Here is a 14,192-nt window from a genome sequence, read left to right as displayed (position 1 = left end):
CAGTAGCACATGTAGGGGAATCCTTTTGTAGCTCTTGAATATTTATCTCTTCAAAACCTCTGGCAACCAGTCGTGCTTTAGGCACAATACCCTTAGGTGTTTCTTTAAGACTACAAACCCATCTAGTAGAGATACATTTCTGACCTGCATCTTTAACTACCTCGAAGACATTATTATTGTGCCAGTTCTTTATTTCTTCCTGTTTAGCTGCATCAAATGAGATGTCTTTCGTTATAAGTACATCAGCTTCTCTGTCTGTTTCTATGTGAAGATTATCAACTTCTGAGATATCAACTGATACCTTTTGCCCATCACTTCCATTATTCTCTAGATGTTGCATGTTATACCATGTTTTATATTTCCCTGTAGCTTTGCCTGCTCTCCCCAAGACTCTTGCTCAAAGTAGAGTATTGTCACCTCTGTTCATATATGTTACAGTCTGTCCTGTTTTTAAACTCATACCTGCAGAGGGGACAGGATTATCATGTGCATTAGGCTTATGGGCCATTTCAGTTTGTGCAACATTACTTTCAGGTAACTCATTCTCTCTATTTTGTTCACTGGCTAAATCATCAGCTACATTGTTTATACCTTGTTCATCATTTCCTGTTTCTGTGTCTTGTTCATCATTTACCGTTTCAGCATCATTTTCATTTTGTACCATTTGTTCTTCGTTAACCCTTGTGTTCACCTTGGAAAGTCTAGAGTGATGTACTCGCACTAAGATTCCACCATGCCTTACAAAAACAACAGCTCCATCCTGACCAATAACAATTCCTGGTCCTTTCCACTCATTACATTCAGCTCGTTTGTAATACACTTTGTCACCCATGTCATATTTTTCATCTGTAGCTCTGAGCTGTTTACGTAGTGCTCGTCTTATCCTTTCTGAGCACTCTGCTTCAGTGAATGCTTTTCTAGCAGCATGTAGGGCCGAAATGTGCTCTCCTACTCTAGCACTCATAGTAGTACCCTCTAGTGCGGGTGGTTTATCAACCAGTACCGTAGGAAGGTTAGGATTCAAACCATACACAAGTTGACGTGGACTGTAGCCGTGCACATTATGCATACTGTTCTTAGCCATAAGAGCCCAGTCCAGGGCCGTTTCCCAGTCACAGCCACTTTCTCGCCTGACCTTCAGAATGATGTCGGTGAGGGTCTGATTATGCCTCTCCAGTAGTCCGTTGCTCCAGGGACTGTATCCCGCTGTTGTTTTCGTCTCAATGTTAAAGTTCTCAGCCATATCACGGAACTCTGCATTATTGAATTCTCCTCCGTTATCGCTGTAGAGCCTCTGGGGGGCGCTGTGGATTCCTATCCATGTATGAAGAAATGACTTGACGATCTCTGAGGACTTCTTGGTTTTTACAATGCTTCCTGCGCTGAACCTTGTGAATTGATCAATGATGTGGAGGTACCATACCCCTGGTTCCAACTCATGCAAATCTACTGCCACCATTTCATTAAATGTTGAAGCAAGAGGCAAGCCCACAGCAGGCTTTGGCTTCGTCTTGCTGTATCTCTGGCAAATGTCACAGTCCTGTACTATGTGCTGCAAAATCGTGTCACACTCTGTGTCTTTATTTCCAGAGCTATGGATGAGCCGCTGTAGCCTCTCGGCGGAGGCGTGACCGAACTGTTTATGCAATTTCAGAAGAACTTTGTGTTTCTCATTTGCGGTCATATTTTCTGTGACTGTGAGGACCTCATCTTCATTCAGGCTGTTCTCTGGAGCCGTCAGTGCTTCAGTTTCTATTGGCTTTGTTTCTGTGCTCTTGTCTCTGATATCTATACAATAGTGTCCCGAGCTGGTTAATTCAAGAGGGATATTTTGATTAAACATCACAGCACTATCATTCTCCATATCCAAAATGGTCCCTGCCCTTTTCAGTGAAGTCTTACTCAGAAGCAGTGGGATATCAGTTTTAACTACTTCAGTTTCCACTTGACATTTTGTATGTCCTATTTTTGCAGGCAGTTTCAGTATTTTGGAGGAATGTACTATATTCCCATCTCCAAAGCGAAATGGTCTGCTGCTTGGAATTTCACTCTGCGCTATCTGGTTCACTTGGCTTTGACTGAGGTCTGCGACAAAATTTTCCAACCACTTTTCTCCGCATACTGTGCGGGTACATGCAGTATCAATGATAGCTGTCCCTAACGACTCAGTCAGAAAGATCTCTGATGCTGATTCAGACAGCGAGGCTTTGGTAAGCAATGTGTCCTCTACTTTTGCTGGCTCTTCAGTTAGCTTTACTTGCTCGCTATTCTTGTGGGGACAGTCCTTGGCCCAATGGAACGTGCTCTGACATACAGCACATTTTGATCGCCTACCGAACCTATCCAGTGGGTTAGTACCTTGTAACGGTGGCTTTTGTTGTCCAACCTGTGTTGTCTGTGACTCTTGTCCAGCGTGCTGCACAACGTTACTTGTTCGTTTAAATCTTCCTCGCGAGCGCTGCTCTGTGTAGAACACTTCATCTTTTACTTGTATGCCATTAGTCGCGTCGACTTGTATTTTCCCTTCAAAAATCCTCCTGAGCGCGGACTTCATTGCCGCAAACGTTAGATCCGTACACGCTGTCAGCGCCATTTGCCTACTCCTCTCGTCTAGACAAGCCGTATCCAAAAGTTTAAAAGCCAATACGGCATCGGGAAGAGTCATATCATACTTTTTCATTCTATTGTATCGCTGCTCAAAGTCAATCACATAGTCCGCCATGGACACAGAACTGTCCTTCTTGATACAGTCAAAATACGAATAAGCATCGTAAGCGCGGTCCCGCTCTTCTTTGAGAAACATTCCATCTAGTTTTGCAATTAAAACGTCCATACCCCCATCTGTATTCAAGTCTGCAGCGGGTATTTCCATGGCGATATCCCTTGCCCTTCCTTCAAGCCCCAGGACGACAGCAAGGGCCTGTTTCTTCTTATCCAGCTCAGTAACGAGCTTCCACACAGCAACTTCATTTTTCCAACTCTCGTACGGTCGGGACTCATCGAACTTCGGTGGAACTTTGTAGCTAGCAGAAGCCATTTTCTGCTAACCATCGACTGCTACCAATGTTGACTACTAAGCTTGTTCTGAATAAACACGACGTTTATCTTCAGTGAAACCGACTTTATTCACTCCATTTCTTCACGATCCCAAGCGACCAGCAACGTGCTCTCAGCATGAGCACCATCACAACTGCGCATGACAAGAGACTCCCACCTAGAAGGGGCAATACCCTGCACATGCATAACCTGACCAGAAGGGGAGCTGTCCTCCATTCCATTAACTAAATAGGGATGCATAGAGATAACATGTTAACACTACTCACCAAGATGGAGAGTCTCTAGATTTGTTTATCCTGCTTACTCATTGGCTATTTCATCAAAAATGAAACCAAACTAATTTAAATTTTATTTGGAAAAACAAGTGTCATTATATCAGGAAAAGTGGCCTTTTGAAAAGTTGTGAAAATGGGGGGTTGAATGCCATTGATTTTGACATTATGAATGGTATGATTAAACTGAAGTGGCTAAAAGCCTTTGTCATAGATGAGACTGTGATTTGGCATGCCATTCCTAATGCAATCTTTAAAAAGCTGGGAGGGATTGCTTTTCTTTTGAACTGTGATTTTGAACTGTCCAAGATACCGTTATGTTTATCCGCCTTTCATAAACAAGTTTTACAATATTGGAAACTGTTGTTTAAACACAACTTTACCCCCCATGCAGTTCCAATTTGGAATAATAGATGTATCCTGTTTAAGGGAAAATCTTTGTTTTTGGAAGAGTGGTGGAAGAAGGGTATTTGGTCCATTACACATATCATGGATGACAGAGGCAATTTATTGAATTATAATGAGTTTTGTTTGAAATATAGCTTATCCTCTTCTGAAAAGGTGTATGACATGGTAATAGGTGCGATCCTTATACAACTCAAGATGATGGTCTCACAATGTCTTATTTATTCCTCTGTCAGCCCCACACTTCGCCCCTTAATGATTGACAACTTGAAGTTTGTTGATAGAACCTGCAATAATCTCTTTATCAGAAACTCTCTGTTGAAGATATGTTATCCTAACCCTTTACGAAGGAATTATATTTTAGACATGTACTCAAATTTGAATACCCATGAAATTAGAAAAAGATAAATTTCATTCCCTATCCCCCCCAAAGCCATTTTAATAGGTTCACTTCAAGATAATTAATGATATTTACCCTTCCAGTTAATTTATAAGATTAAAATGTATTGTAGTCTGTAATTCCTGTCAATTCTGCAAGACAGACATAGAAACAACGGATCATTTATTCTTCCACTGTAACATTACTTATAATTTTTGGTATAATTTGTATGTATGGATGAAATCTAGCATTGGTGCTTTACCTCCATTTCTACTACTTAGTGTCAAATTTGGAATGTTTATGGAAGATAGAAATATAGAATTCTTGTTGAATAATGTAATCATTTTGTCAAAATATTTTATACACAAATGTAAATACTGCAAAACGCAACCCTGTTTAGCAGCCTTTAAAACTGAATTAGTAACTTTTTCCAAATCTCTAAAATGTATGAAAAAGAGAAATGCCCAAAAAATATTATTTGCATTTGAACAATTTAATGTAATTTAACCCCTGGTATATTGTATTGTCCTATTTTATTTAGTTTTATTTTATTATTTTCTTTTATATCTTTTTAATTTACTATTTCTGTTTCCTTGTTTTGTTTCTCATTGTCTTTGTTTGATGTGCTGTTCTTAGCCTACTCTGTTGTTATAGAGTATAATGGCTTTGCTTGATGTGTTTGTATATTTTAATATTTTAAGTCTTTAATAAATAAAAAAAATCCTCCTCCTCCTTCTGTTAAGTTTTTATGGTTAGCATCCATGATGTTGCATTACCGCCACCTTCAGGATTTGTTCTCCCTCATTGTCCATTCATTTTAAAACCATCTTTCCAGTCTAGTTGTCCTCAAAAAGTTAAATAAGTATTTCCTCCCTTCAACACTCTGCACCTTCTGATATGCTTTTAACCTTGTCCTCTACTCACCCTGTTTTTGGTAATTGTGTTATCATTTCTTGTCTTTCATGTATAAATTTCCTGCGTGTTATAAGGATATGCCTAACTGTGTCAGCCTCATGGTGTTGATTGCAAAGAATGGATGCTTTCCTATGATGGAAAGTGTACCTTTAAGGTTGCTGTGCCCAATTCTCAGCCTGCTTATTCCGTTTTGTTCCCCTACTTCATAACATACCTACTCTGTTTTGGATTGAGTGTAAATATCTCCCTTTTATTGCGTTATCACAATGTTGTTGCCACTGTTGGTTTACCTTCTCCACAGTATGCCTTTCCCCTCTAACTTTGATCATTTAATACTGATTTCAACAATTCCTTTTTTGATTGCTTCTTTTGCCAAGTTGTCTGCTCTCTTGTTTCCTGGCATACCTGAATGTAGGGCTGTCATGATATTAGAGTTTCACTACACGATTACAGTGAATGGTAATTCAAATGCCTCAGCGTCCAGATGGGCTGTAGAAGGAGATGATTAAAATGAAGTCCATATTTTTTTCAAATTGATAGTAGGTGTCAAATATGGTGCTTGATATTTGGGAAAATAAAACTGGATTGAAGAAGGGATCCTTTTTGAAGTGCTTAAATTCCACTTTCAAAATACATTTCAATAAGCTAGATATTTTTTAACAATTTTTTTTTTGGGGGGGGGTTGCTTTGAGATAATCAAAGTCAGGTTTAGCCTTTAACCATAGCCAAAGACAGCTGTGGAGTTAAGTTTCTTTTCTTTCTCAGGGGAAGTCATCCGCATTGTGATTGAGGAGTACGTGCAGCAGCTGAGCGGTTACCTTTTGCATCTGAAGTTCGACCCCACCCTGATCTTTAGTGAACAATTCCAGTACAGCAACCGCATTGCCCTCGAGTTCAACCAGCTCTACCACTGGCACCCACTGATGCCGGACAGCTTCCTCATAGATGGAGATGAAATTCCCTACTCTCAGTTTTTGCACAACACCTCCATCCTGATGCACTACGGGTTGGAGAAACTCATCGACGCCTTCTCTCGGCAGCAGGCGGGACAGGTACTGGGGTCTTAGCTAGTTTTTTGGCTGTAACCACTGATTTTGCTAAAATAACAATTGGTGCACATGGCAGAAGGGCAAATATCAAGTATGTCTACTTGAGGGTTTGGATACTGGTATTTGTATGGTACTGGTTCTGTGGTTCTGTGACAGTAGAATTGCTTTTTTGAAAGAAGAGCCAACAACTGGATGAGGGTAAGGGTGCCATGAAGACAACAGGGTGCTATGAAGACAACAGACAGACAGCCTACGGCCTGGGAACTAGACCTAAACTTAATCGTGTGTGTGCCATTGCTACAAAATGGTATGATGAATGAGTCCCTATTTGAGCGTACTAAGTTAAAGTCCAACCTAATCTCACAAATTAACAGAACAAAACTGAAGAAATCTTATGCCAATTGTCAAACAGTTGTAGGTTGACAAAATTACACATGAATGTAATTCAAATCACCCTTTATTTTGTAAAGTTATTTGTTGATGAACTAATGAAACAAATGGTCTAAATGATTTGTCCTCAAACAAAGAAAATTAACACTGTGGAACTTTTACATATTACTGACTAACTGACTCCATAAAAAGGGCTAAAGGTCAAACCTTTTTTGTCATAACTCTCGTCACTATGAAACCACTATGTGCCCGTTCTTCCCATATGAAAGTAAATATCCCTTTCCCCCAGTCAAACGAGAGAAGTATGCTGTCGTCTTACATCAGTGCCATAAATATAGTACTAGAATGCTGTAGCTATCTGGAAGATAGGCAAGAGAAAACATAATAATTTAAAATAAATTCATTAGAGCTACGGTTAAACGGGGTACTTGAGTGGTGCAGTAGTCAGTGTCAAATGATAATTTCCGGTTCCCAGCTGACAGTTTGTTTGTTCATTGTTCTGCTTGCTTTTAACTTTTAATAACTTTTAACAACACCTTGGTAACATTGAATTATTTTAATTGATTTTATGGTTTGTCTCTATGATTATTATTTTATTCAATCGACTCCTGCACTGACTTGATCACATGAAAGCCTCCGATTCTGTAGTGCTGGAGTTGTATGTGGTTTGTTTTTAGCCTGTGGCTAAGCTAAGAAAACAGTTATACCAGCTTCGCTCTGTGGGGGACTGTGTGCTACTCAAGAAAGCAACAGAAAGATCGCTGACCTTGAAGATGTTCAATGGCTCTCTGATGAACTGCATAAGGAAGACTCCCTTTTGACAAGCTTCATGGATGCGGCTTCTGGGCGGTTCCGAACAGATTGCCTCTCTCAGTGCAACCATCCAGGACACAGTTCTGTGGGACCCCCCCACCCCCACTTGTCCACGGCTTTCCTCCTGCTCGACAGTTAATCACTGTTGTCCTGGGCTGAAGTCCACAGTCCCAGGGAGGTTTTAAGTTTCTTAATCACTGGCCCTCCCCCTTTCCTCTGCATCTTCATTTATAGGCCCCCTAATTAATTTTATTTCTGAGTTTTCTGAGCTTCTATCGACTGTCATGCCTAAATATTACAGGGTGCTTAGTCTTGGTGATTTTAATATTCATGTATGTGGTCCTTCCCATTCACTCACCTCACATTTTTTGGATCTTATAGACTCTTTTAATCTCATTCAATCTGTTAAAGGGGCCACACATTCAAAAGGGCACATCTTGTACCTTTTACTCTCATCTAATTTCTCTCTTGAGTGTCTTAATCTGGTGGATAAGCTTGTACCTGACCATAAAGCTGTTGTTCTTAAAGTTCCACTACAGCTCTCGATTCCTAGTCGCTATCCTAACGCATGCTCTCGCATTCTCAATGCTGGTTTTGCAATTAAATTCTGTGATGCTTTTAATTCATCATCCTTTTTATTCCCCCATATCCCCTCTCAATCCAGATGCACTGTTAAGTTTATTCAATGATCAGTGCCTATCCATCCTCGACCAAATTGCACCATTTAAAACTAGGAGACAAAAATCAACTAACCTCCCCTTGTTGAACGATCAAACATGAGCCCCTAAAAGACTGTAGAAAATCTGAACAACAATGGAAGGTCAACAAGTCTGAAATGGCACATCCATCCATCCATTATCTGAACCTCTTATCCTGCTCTCAGGGTCGTGGGGATGCTGGAGCCTATTCCAGCAGTCATTGGGTGGCAGGCAGGGATACACCCTGGACAGGCTGCCAGGCCATCACGGGGCTGACACACACACACACACACACACACACACACACACACACACACACACACACACACATTCATACCTAGGGACAATTTTAGTACGGCCAATTCACCTGACTTACATGTCTTTGGACTGTGGGAGGAAACTGGAGCCCCCAGAGGAAACCCACGCAGACACGGGAAGAACATGCAAACTCCACACAGACCCGGGATGACCCACCAAGGTTGGATTACCCTGGGGCTCGAACCCAGGACCTTCTTGCTGTGAGGCGACCGCGCTAACCACTGTGCCACCATGCCGCCCGAAATAGCACATAACACACTTAAATACCAAATATTGATTTACCAGAAAGCAGTTAAGGATGTGAGATCAGCTTACATCTCTGACATGATATCTAGAAATAACCATAATTCTGAAGTTCTCTTTGGGGTAATTGATTCTGTTATTATTTGTCCCTCCGCTTCTTTTTTTAACCTGATTTTGAGCTGTCCAAATAATTTCTCTTCTCACTCATTTTGTAAATAAGGTGGAGAATATAAGGTCCTAAATCCAGCCTGACCCTTGTATTCTTTCCATTAACCATGTTAATTCTGCCTCTTTTACCCAGTTCCAACCCATTACAATTCGGCGTTAGAGAGTACAGTCTCCCTTATGAACTCCTCCTCCTGCATCTTAGACATCATTCCCAATAAGCTGATCAAGGAGGTATTTTCTAGTTAGCCCCGTTATTCTGCAAATTCTTAGTAATTCTCTGGCCTCTGGTTCTTTTCCAGATAGTTTTAACCATGCAATTTTTCATCCATTGCTAAAGAAACCTGATTTGTAATTTCATCTCAATTGATGTTGTTTATGAATACTAATAGTGTTTTTAACCATTTCCAGTCTGGTTTTAGAGCACTTCATAGTACTCAGATAGCTCTAGTTAAGGTTACTAATGACCTACTGATAACTGCAGACAGAGGTGACTGCTCAATTTTAGTTCTTTTAGACTTAAGTGCTGCCTTTGACACAGTCGATCACAGTATCCTCTTACATCACTTGGAGACTTGGGTAGGCATTAAGGGATCAGCTCTTAGTTTATAACTTTTTTCTGTTACTGTGGGTAACTCTTACTTCCTCGATGGCTCAGTTGAGTTGTGGTGTTTCTCAAGGCTCAGTTCTTGGCCCCCTTCTGTTTTCTATATACACGCTGCCTCTTGGCTAGGTCATTCAAAATAATGATGTTTTATCATTTTTATGCTGATGACACTCGATTATATATGCCACTAAAACCCACAGACCATAGCAGTCTAGCAAATCTCACAACTTGCCTCTCTGACATTAAATCCTGGATGTCCCAAAATTTTCTTAAATTTAATGACAATAAGTGAGGTCATTCTGTTCGGTCCCCCAAATTCCATTAGCCCTTTTGGTACTAATCTTGGTGGTCTGTCAAATAGTCTTAAGCAGGCTGCTAGGAATCGAGGGATAATATTTGACGCTAACCTTTGTTTTGATAATCAAATCAAACATGTTGTTCAGTCATATTTTCTCCAGCTCAAGGTAATCTCTAAAATGATGTAATTTTATCAATTGCTGATCTACAAACAGTTGTACATGCTTTTATCTATTCTCGGCTTGGTTATAGCAACGCACTTTACTCGGGTATCAGCCAGGGCTCCCTCCACCATCTGTAATTAGTACAAAACACCGCTGCTCGACTCATTACCGGGACAGAGACATGATCACATCACCTCTGTGCTCACCTCCCTACAGGGGTTCCCTGTTACATTTGGAATTGATTTTAACATTTTATTGCTAACTTTTAAGGCCTTAAACGATCTTGGTCCTAAATACATTTCTGATTTATTGACCTGGTATACGCCCTCTCAACCATTAAGCTCAGCAGATGGAGCCCTGCCGGTTATTCCCAGGTCATGGTTTGTCACAAAATGTGATCGGGCTTTTGGTGTTAGAGCCCCCACACTATGGAACTCTCTTCTTATTGAACTTAGACAAACTAAGTCTCTAGCTTCATTTAAATCTCTTAAAACCTTTCTCTTTGTTTTTATTTATTTATACTGTTTTTATTTTTATTCTACTTATTTGGTCTTATTCATTTATTGTCTTTACCTCCTCTTTGCCCATGTCCTTTTGTCTTATTCTCATTTTTACCTTGTCTGGTTTTATTTCTTAATATTGTTAAGAAAAGTATTATTATTATTATTATTACGAAATACATAATCACTCCAATGCTAAGGTTCATGGTTCCAGCCTTAAAACACCAATGGGTAATATATCCCACCATTACAATTAATAGCTACCTACAGGTTATGGGCGTTAACCCCAGAGAAACCTGCAGCTGATGATAGGTGGCCCCATATGTAATGGAGGACACACCAACCACCGTAAGGGTTGTGCTATAGCAAGAACTTAGGAGAACAGGGAGTTGGGCATAATGAAAAGGGGAGGGGGAAACACGTAAAAACACAGTACAATAACTTGTCTTTTGTGTCTATCAGATAGGGGGTGGTTGGAATATTAACCAAGTAGTGCTCAACGTGGCGAAGCAGGTCATTCTAGAATCCAGGGAGCTACGCACTCAGTCCTTCAACGAATACCGGAAGAAGTTCAACCTTAAGCCGTACACTTCCTTTGACGAATTCACTGGTGAGCACTTTTGTCTTGATACTTTGCACATAATTCTCTCAGTTGCTTATGGATGAACCTGAGGACATGGAAATGCCTCAGCTGCGTGTGGTCCTTCCAGAGTTTTGTTTGCTCAGTGTAAATGCTTAAGGATGGCTTCCTAAAACTCATCTCTGTCTCATGCGGTGCTTCGATAGTCACATTTCATCCCTGCTAGTTTTTTGTTCGTCCCTTCATACTAAACAATTAAAAGCATGGGACTCTCCCACCTCTGTTTGCATCTTCTCAGGGCAAATAGGACTGACAATACTTACTTGCTTTCTGTCACATCCATACCTTTCATTCTTTAATGTCAATTCTAGTTTTTGCTTGATGAAACAAATTTTTTTTTTTTTCAAACAGGTGACAAGGAGATGGCCAGGGGGTTGGAGGAGCTCTACGGTGACATAGACGCTTTGGAATTTTACCCCGGCCTCATGCTGGAGATGCCCCGTCCCGGAGGCATCTTTGGCGAGAGCATGGTGGAGATGGGTGCCCCTTTCTCCCTGAAAGGCCTCATGGGAAATCCCATCTGCTCCCCCGAGTACTGGAAGCCCAGTACCTTCGGAGGGCAGGTGGGCTTTGACATTGTCAACTCGGCCTCTCTGGAAAGACTAGTGTGCCTCAATACCAAGTGGTGTCCGTATGTGGCCTTCCACGTGCCGCGCACTGAGGAAGAGGCCAAACCAAGAAAACCATCCACCGAGCTCTAACGGTGGCTGCAACAGTAGTAGTAGTGTTGGGTTGATGTCTGTGTAGGACTGTTAGTGTCACTGCGTGAAAGATGATGGTATTTTCAAATAAATGCTAAATTATTATGATTGAAACTTGAAGTGTTTTCTCGTGTTTGAAAAAGGACAGTGTCACTAAACCACTCATATCTGTTCATTTATTGTAAAAAAAAAAATCTTTTAGCAGCCAGAATTACATTTATGAAATACCATAATGATTCTCTGGGAGAACAATGTTACATTTCTGCTACTTAGTCAGAGGAAAAAATGTTTTCATTTGGTAAAACAATTAAGCCCCATAAATCACCTTGAACAACTCGGATAAATATATTCTGTACAGACACACCAACAAATTAAATCCTTACTTTATGCAAAGTTAATAACAATCTAAATGTTCAATTCATCTAAATAATTTAGGCAATGAGGAAATAGCAATTACTTATTCCTGTATGTATATATGTCAAATAGGTTTGCTGTTACACACTCGCAGTTCATCATGGGACATCTGTGTCTGTGTAGTACCACTGTTTGCACAGTTGAAATACTTGTCATTGCACTATAGATAGTGGGTATTTCTCAGGTACACAAAATTGACATACCACACGGTGGAGACACGAGACATACTCATTTTATGCCAAAGTTAGGATGAGTAGTATGGGTAGTATTATGTATGGGTAGTATGTAATACCACTCATCATAAGGAAATGATGAAATACCATACTCATATATATTTCCCCAATTGTACTTGGCCAATTAGCCTATTTTCTGAGCTGCCCTGGTCACTGCCCTACCCCCTCTACCGATCCAGGGAGGGCTGCAGACTACCACATGCCTCCTCCAATACATGTGGAGTCGCCAGCTGCTTCTTTTCACCTAAGGAGTTTCACGCTATTCCCCCCAGTCCCCCCCCCCCCGCCCCGAACAGGCGCCCCAACCGACCAGAGGAGGCGTTAATGCAGTGACCAGGACACATACCCACATCAGGCCTTCCAACCCGCAGACACAGCCAATTGTGTCTGTAGGGATGCCCAACTGAGCCGGAGGTAACACGGGGCTAGTATGTATATTTGAATACAGCCCCTGCTTCCTGACCTACGGCCAAACCAAACACCCCCATACCCCAGACGTACCGTACAACAACTCTTCAGTGAGGACAATGATAAATCTGTTGTTTTACAAAGCTCCTCTGGAACTTCCTTTGGTTTCAGCAGATGTAACAGTCGGTAGCTTTGATGCAAGAAGAAAAAAAAAGGTCACGTGTACTAACATAAATTGCAAAAATTGCACATTCTGACTGCACGAGTACCATTTTTAACCCTTGGCTGTTTTGATAGAGGATGCAATAATGAAAACAAATGTCAGAATATCTAACATCAGCCACAACAGGAATCAGGATAGAGATTACAGCATACTGACTTCAGCAGTAAACGCTTGACTCGTGTGTACACAAACATCAATAGTTCCTCCACAGTTGAAGCTGAAAAACGTACTGATAGAAAAAATAAGCTGGTAGAAGAGAGATTAACATAAAATATCATCATAAACATAAAACGATCACAGGATTTGTCAGACATCTATGCCAGTCAGACATGCTACAGAGCATGTTGAAGTTAACGTGGAACTCGTTTGGTGAGAATGTGAAGTGTCCTCCTCCTACTGTAAGCAGTGAAACACACATTTCATGGTAACAAAGATGTGGACAGAAATGTCCTTCACGTCAAGGATATTCTCATATAGCGATACATTTATTGTTTGTTTTTGCTGCCTTTTTATATCATGTTTATAAATATGCTTCACCTCACTGCAGCCAGGCTACATCAGAAAAAGCAAAATGGTTAACAGTCAAAATGTCCATTAGGTTGTCCTAACTGTGATGTTATGGACCCCCCCCCCCCCGAACCTTCTTACCGTTCTTCTCAGCTACTTATTCTGATGCACTCTGGAGGCTGAACGGTCATTCTGCTGACTGTTGGCCAGCGGGGACCTGAACAGAGTTGCCGTGGCCGGAGTGCTGTTGGAGACGGAGCCGGCCCGGGTGGCTGGAGGGCAAAAATGAACGTCCACGGCAACAGTGGTGAGCCCCAGGGAGACGCGGTGAGAGAGGAGGAGGGGGGAGCCGCCGTGGGTGATGCTGAGGCTGTGATGGACAGGCGCGACATGAGGCTCAGCGGTCTGCAGGGTCAGGGAGGAGCGCAGGCCCTCCTCACGTGCTATGGGCGGGGAAGGGGAAGGCGACTGGGAGGGGAGGGACGATGGAGGAGGAGGAGGCAGGTTGTCCTGACACGGATCGTGATTATCCCTGCCTCCACTGGTCCAGTCCTCCATGCACTGCAGGTGGATGCTGGGTTGGGACAGACTGTAGGCCTTGTCCTCCTCCAGAGGAGGGTCCGCCTGAAATGGTAAGTTCAGATTTCATCACATTTTCGGTTTACATGTTCTCACTGAGCGGAGGCTTTTATACAAACCTGCTGACAGTCAACAATCATCAGACGTATTCCTGTGCCCTTACATGCACCTCAGGGTGCTAAATAGTAAATATATTTACAGAGCTCAGGTTTCCC

At 41.6% G+C, this 14,192-nt stretch overlaps 1 protein-coding gene across 1 annotated transcript in view; it reads left to right on the top strand.

The window, feature by feature from the left end:
- The window catches only part of ptgs1 (prostaglandin-endoperoxide synthase 1), a 78,247-nt gene extending 66,531 nt beyond the window's left edge, over window positions 1-11,716 (top strand). Inside the window, exons 9-11 of the mRNA XM_056288963.1 lie at window positions 5,794-6,080; window positions 10,735-10,882; window positions 11,264-11,716. Coding sequence (XP_056144938.1) covers window positions 5,794-6,080; window positions 10,735-10,882; window positions 11,264-11,613 — 785 coding nt within the window. The 3' untranslated portion in view covers window positions 11,614-11,716. The remainder of the gene's footprint in view (window positions 1-5,793; window positions 6,081-10,734; window positions 10,883-11,263) is intronic.
- Window positions 11,717-14,192: the final 2,476 nt, after the last annotated feature.

The sequence above is a fragment of the Lampris incognitus genome, chromosome 1 (genome assembly GCF_029633865.1).
Source record: "Lampris incognitus isolate fLamInc1 chromosome 1, fLamInc1.hap2, whole genome shotgun sequence".
Taxonomy (NCBI): Eukaryota; Metazoa; Chordata; class Actinopteri; order Lampriformes; family Lampridae; genus Lampris; species Lampris incognitus.
Note: the sequence above shows the minus strand (reverse complement) of the source record. Positions and strands in the feature narration are given on the sequence as shown.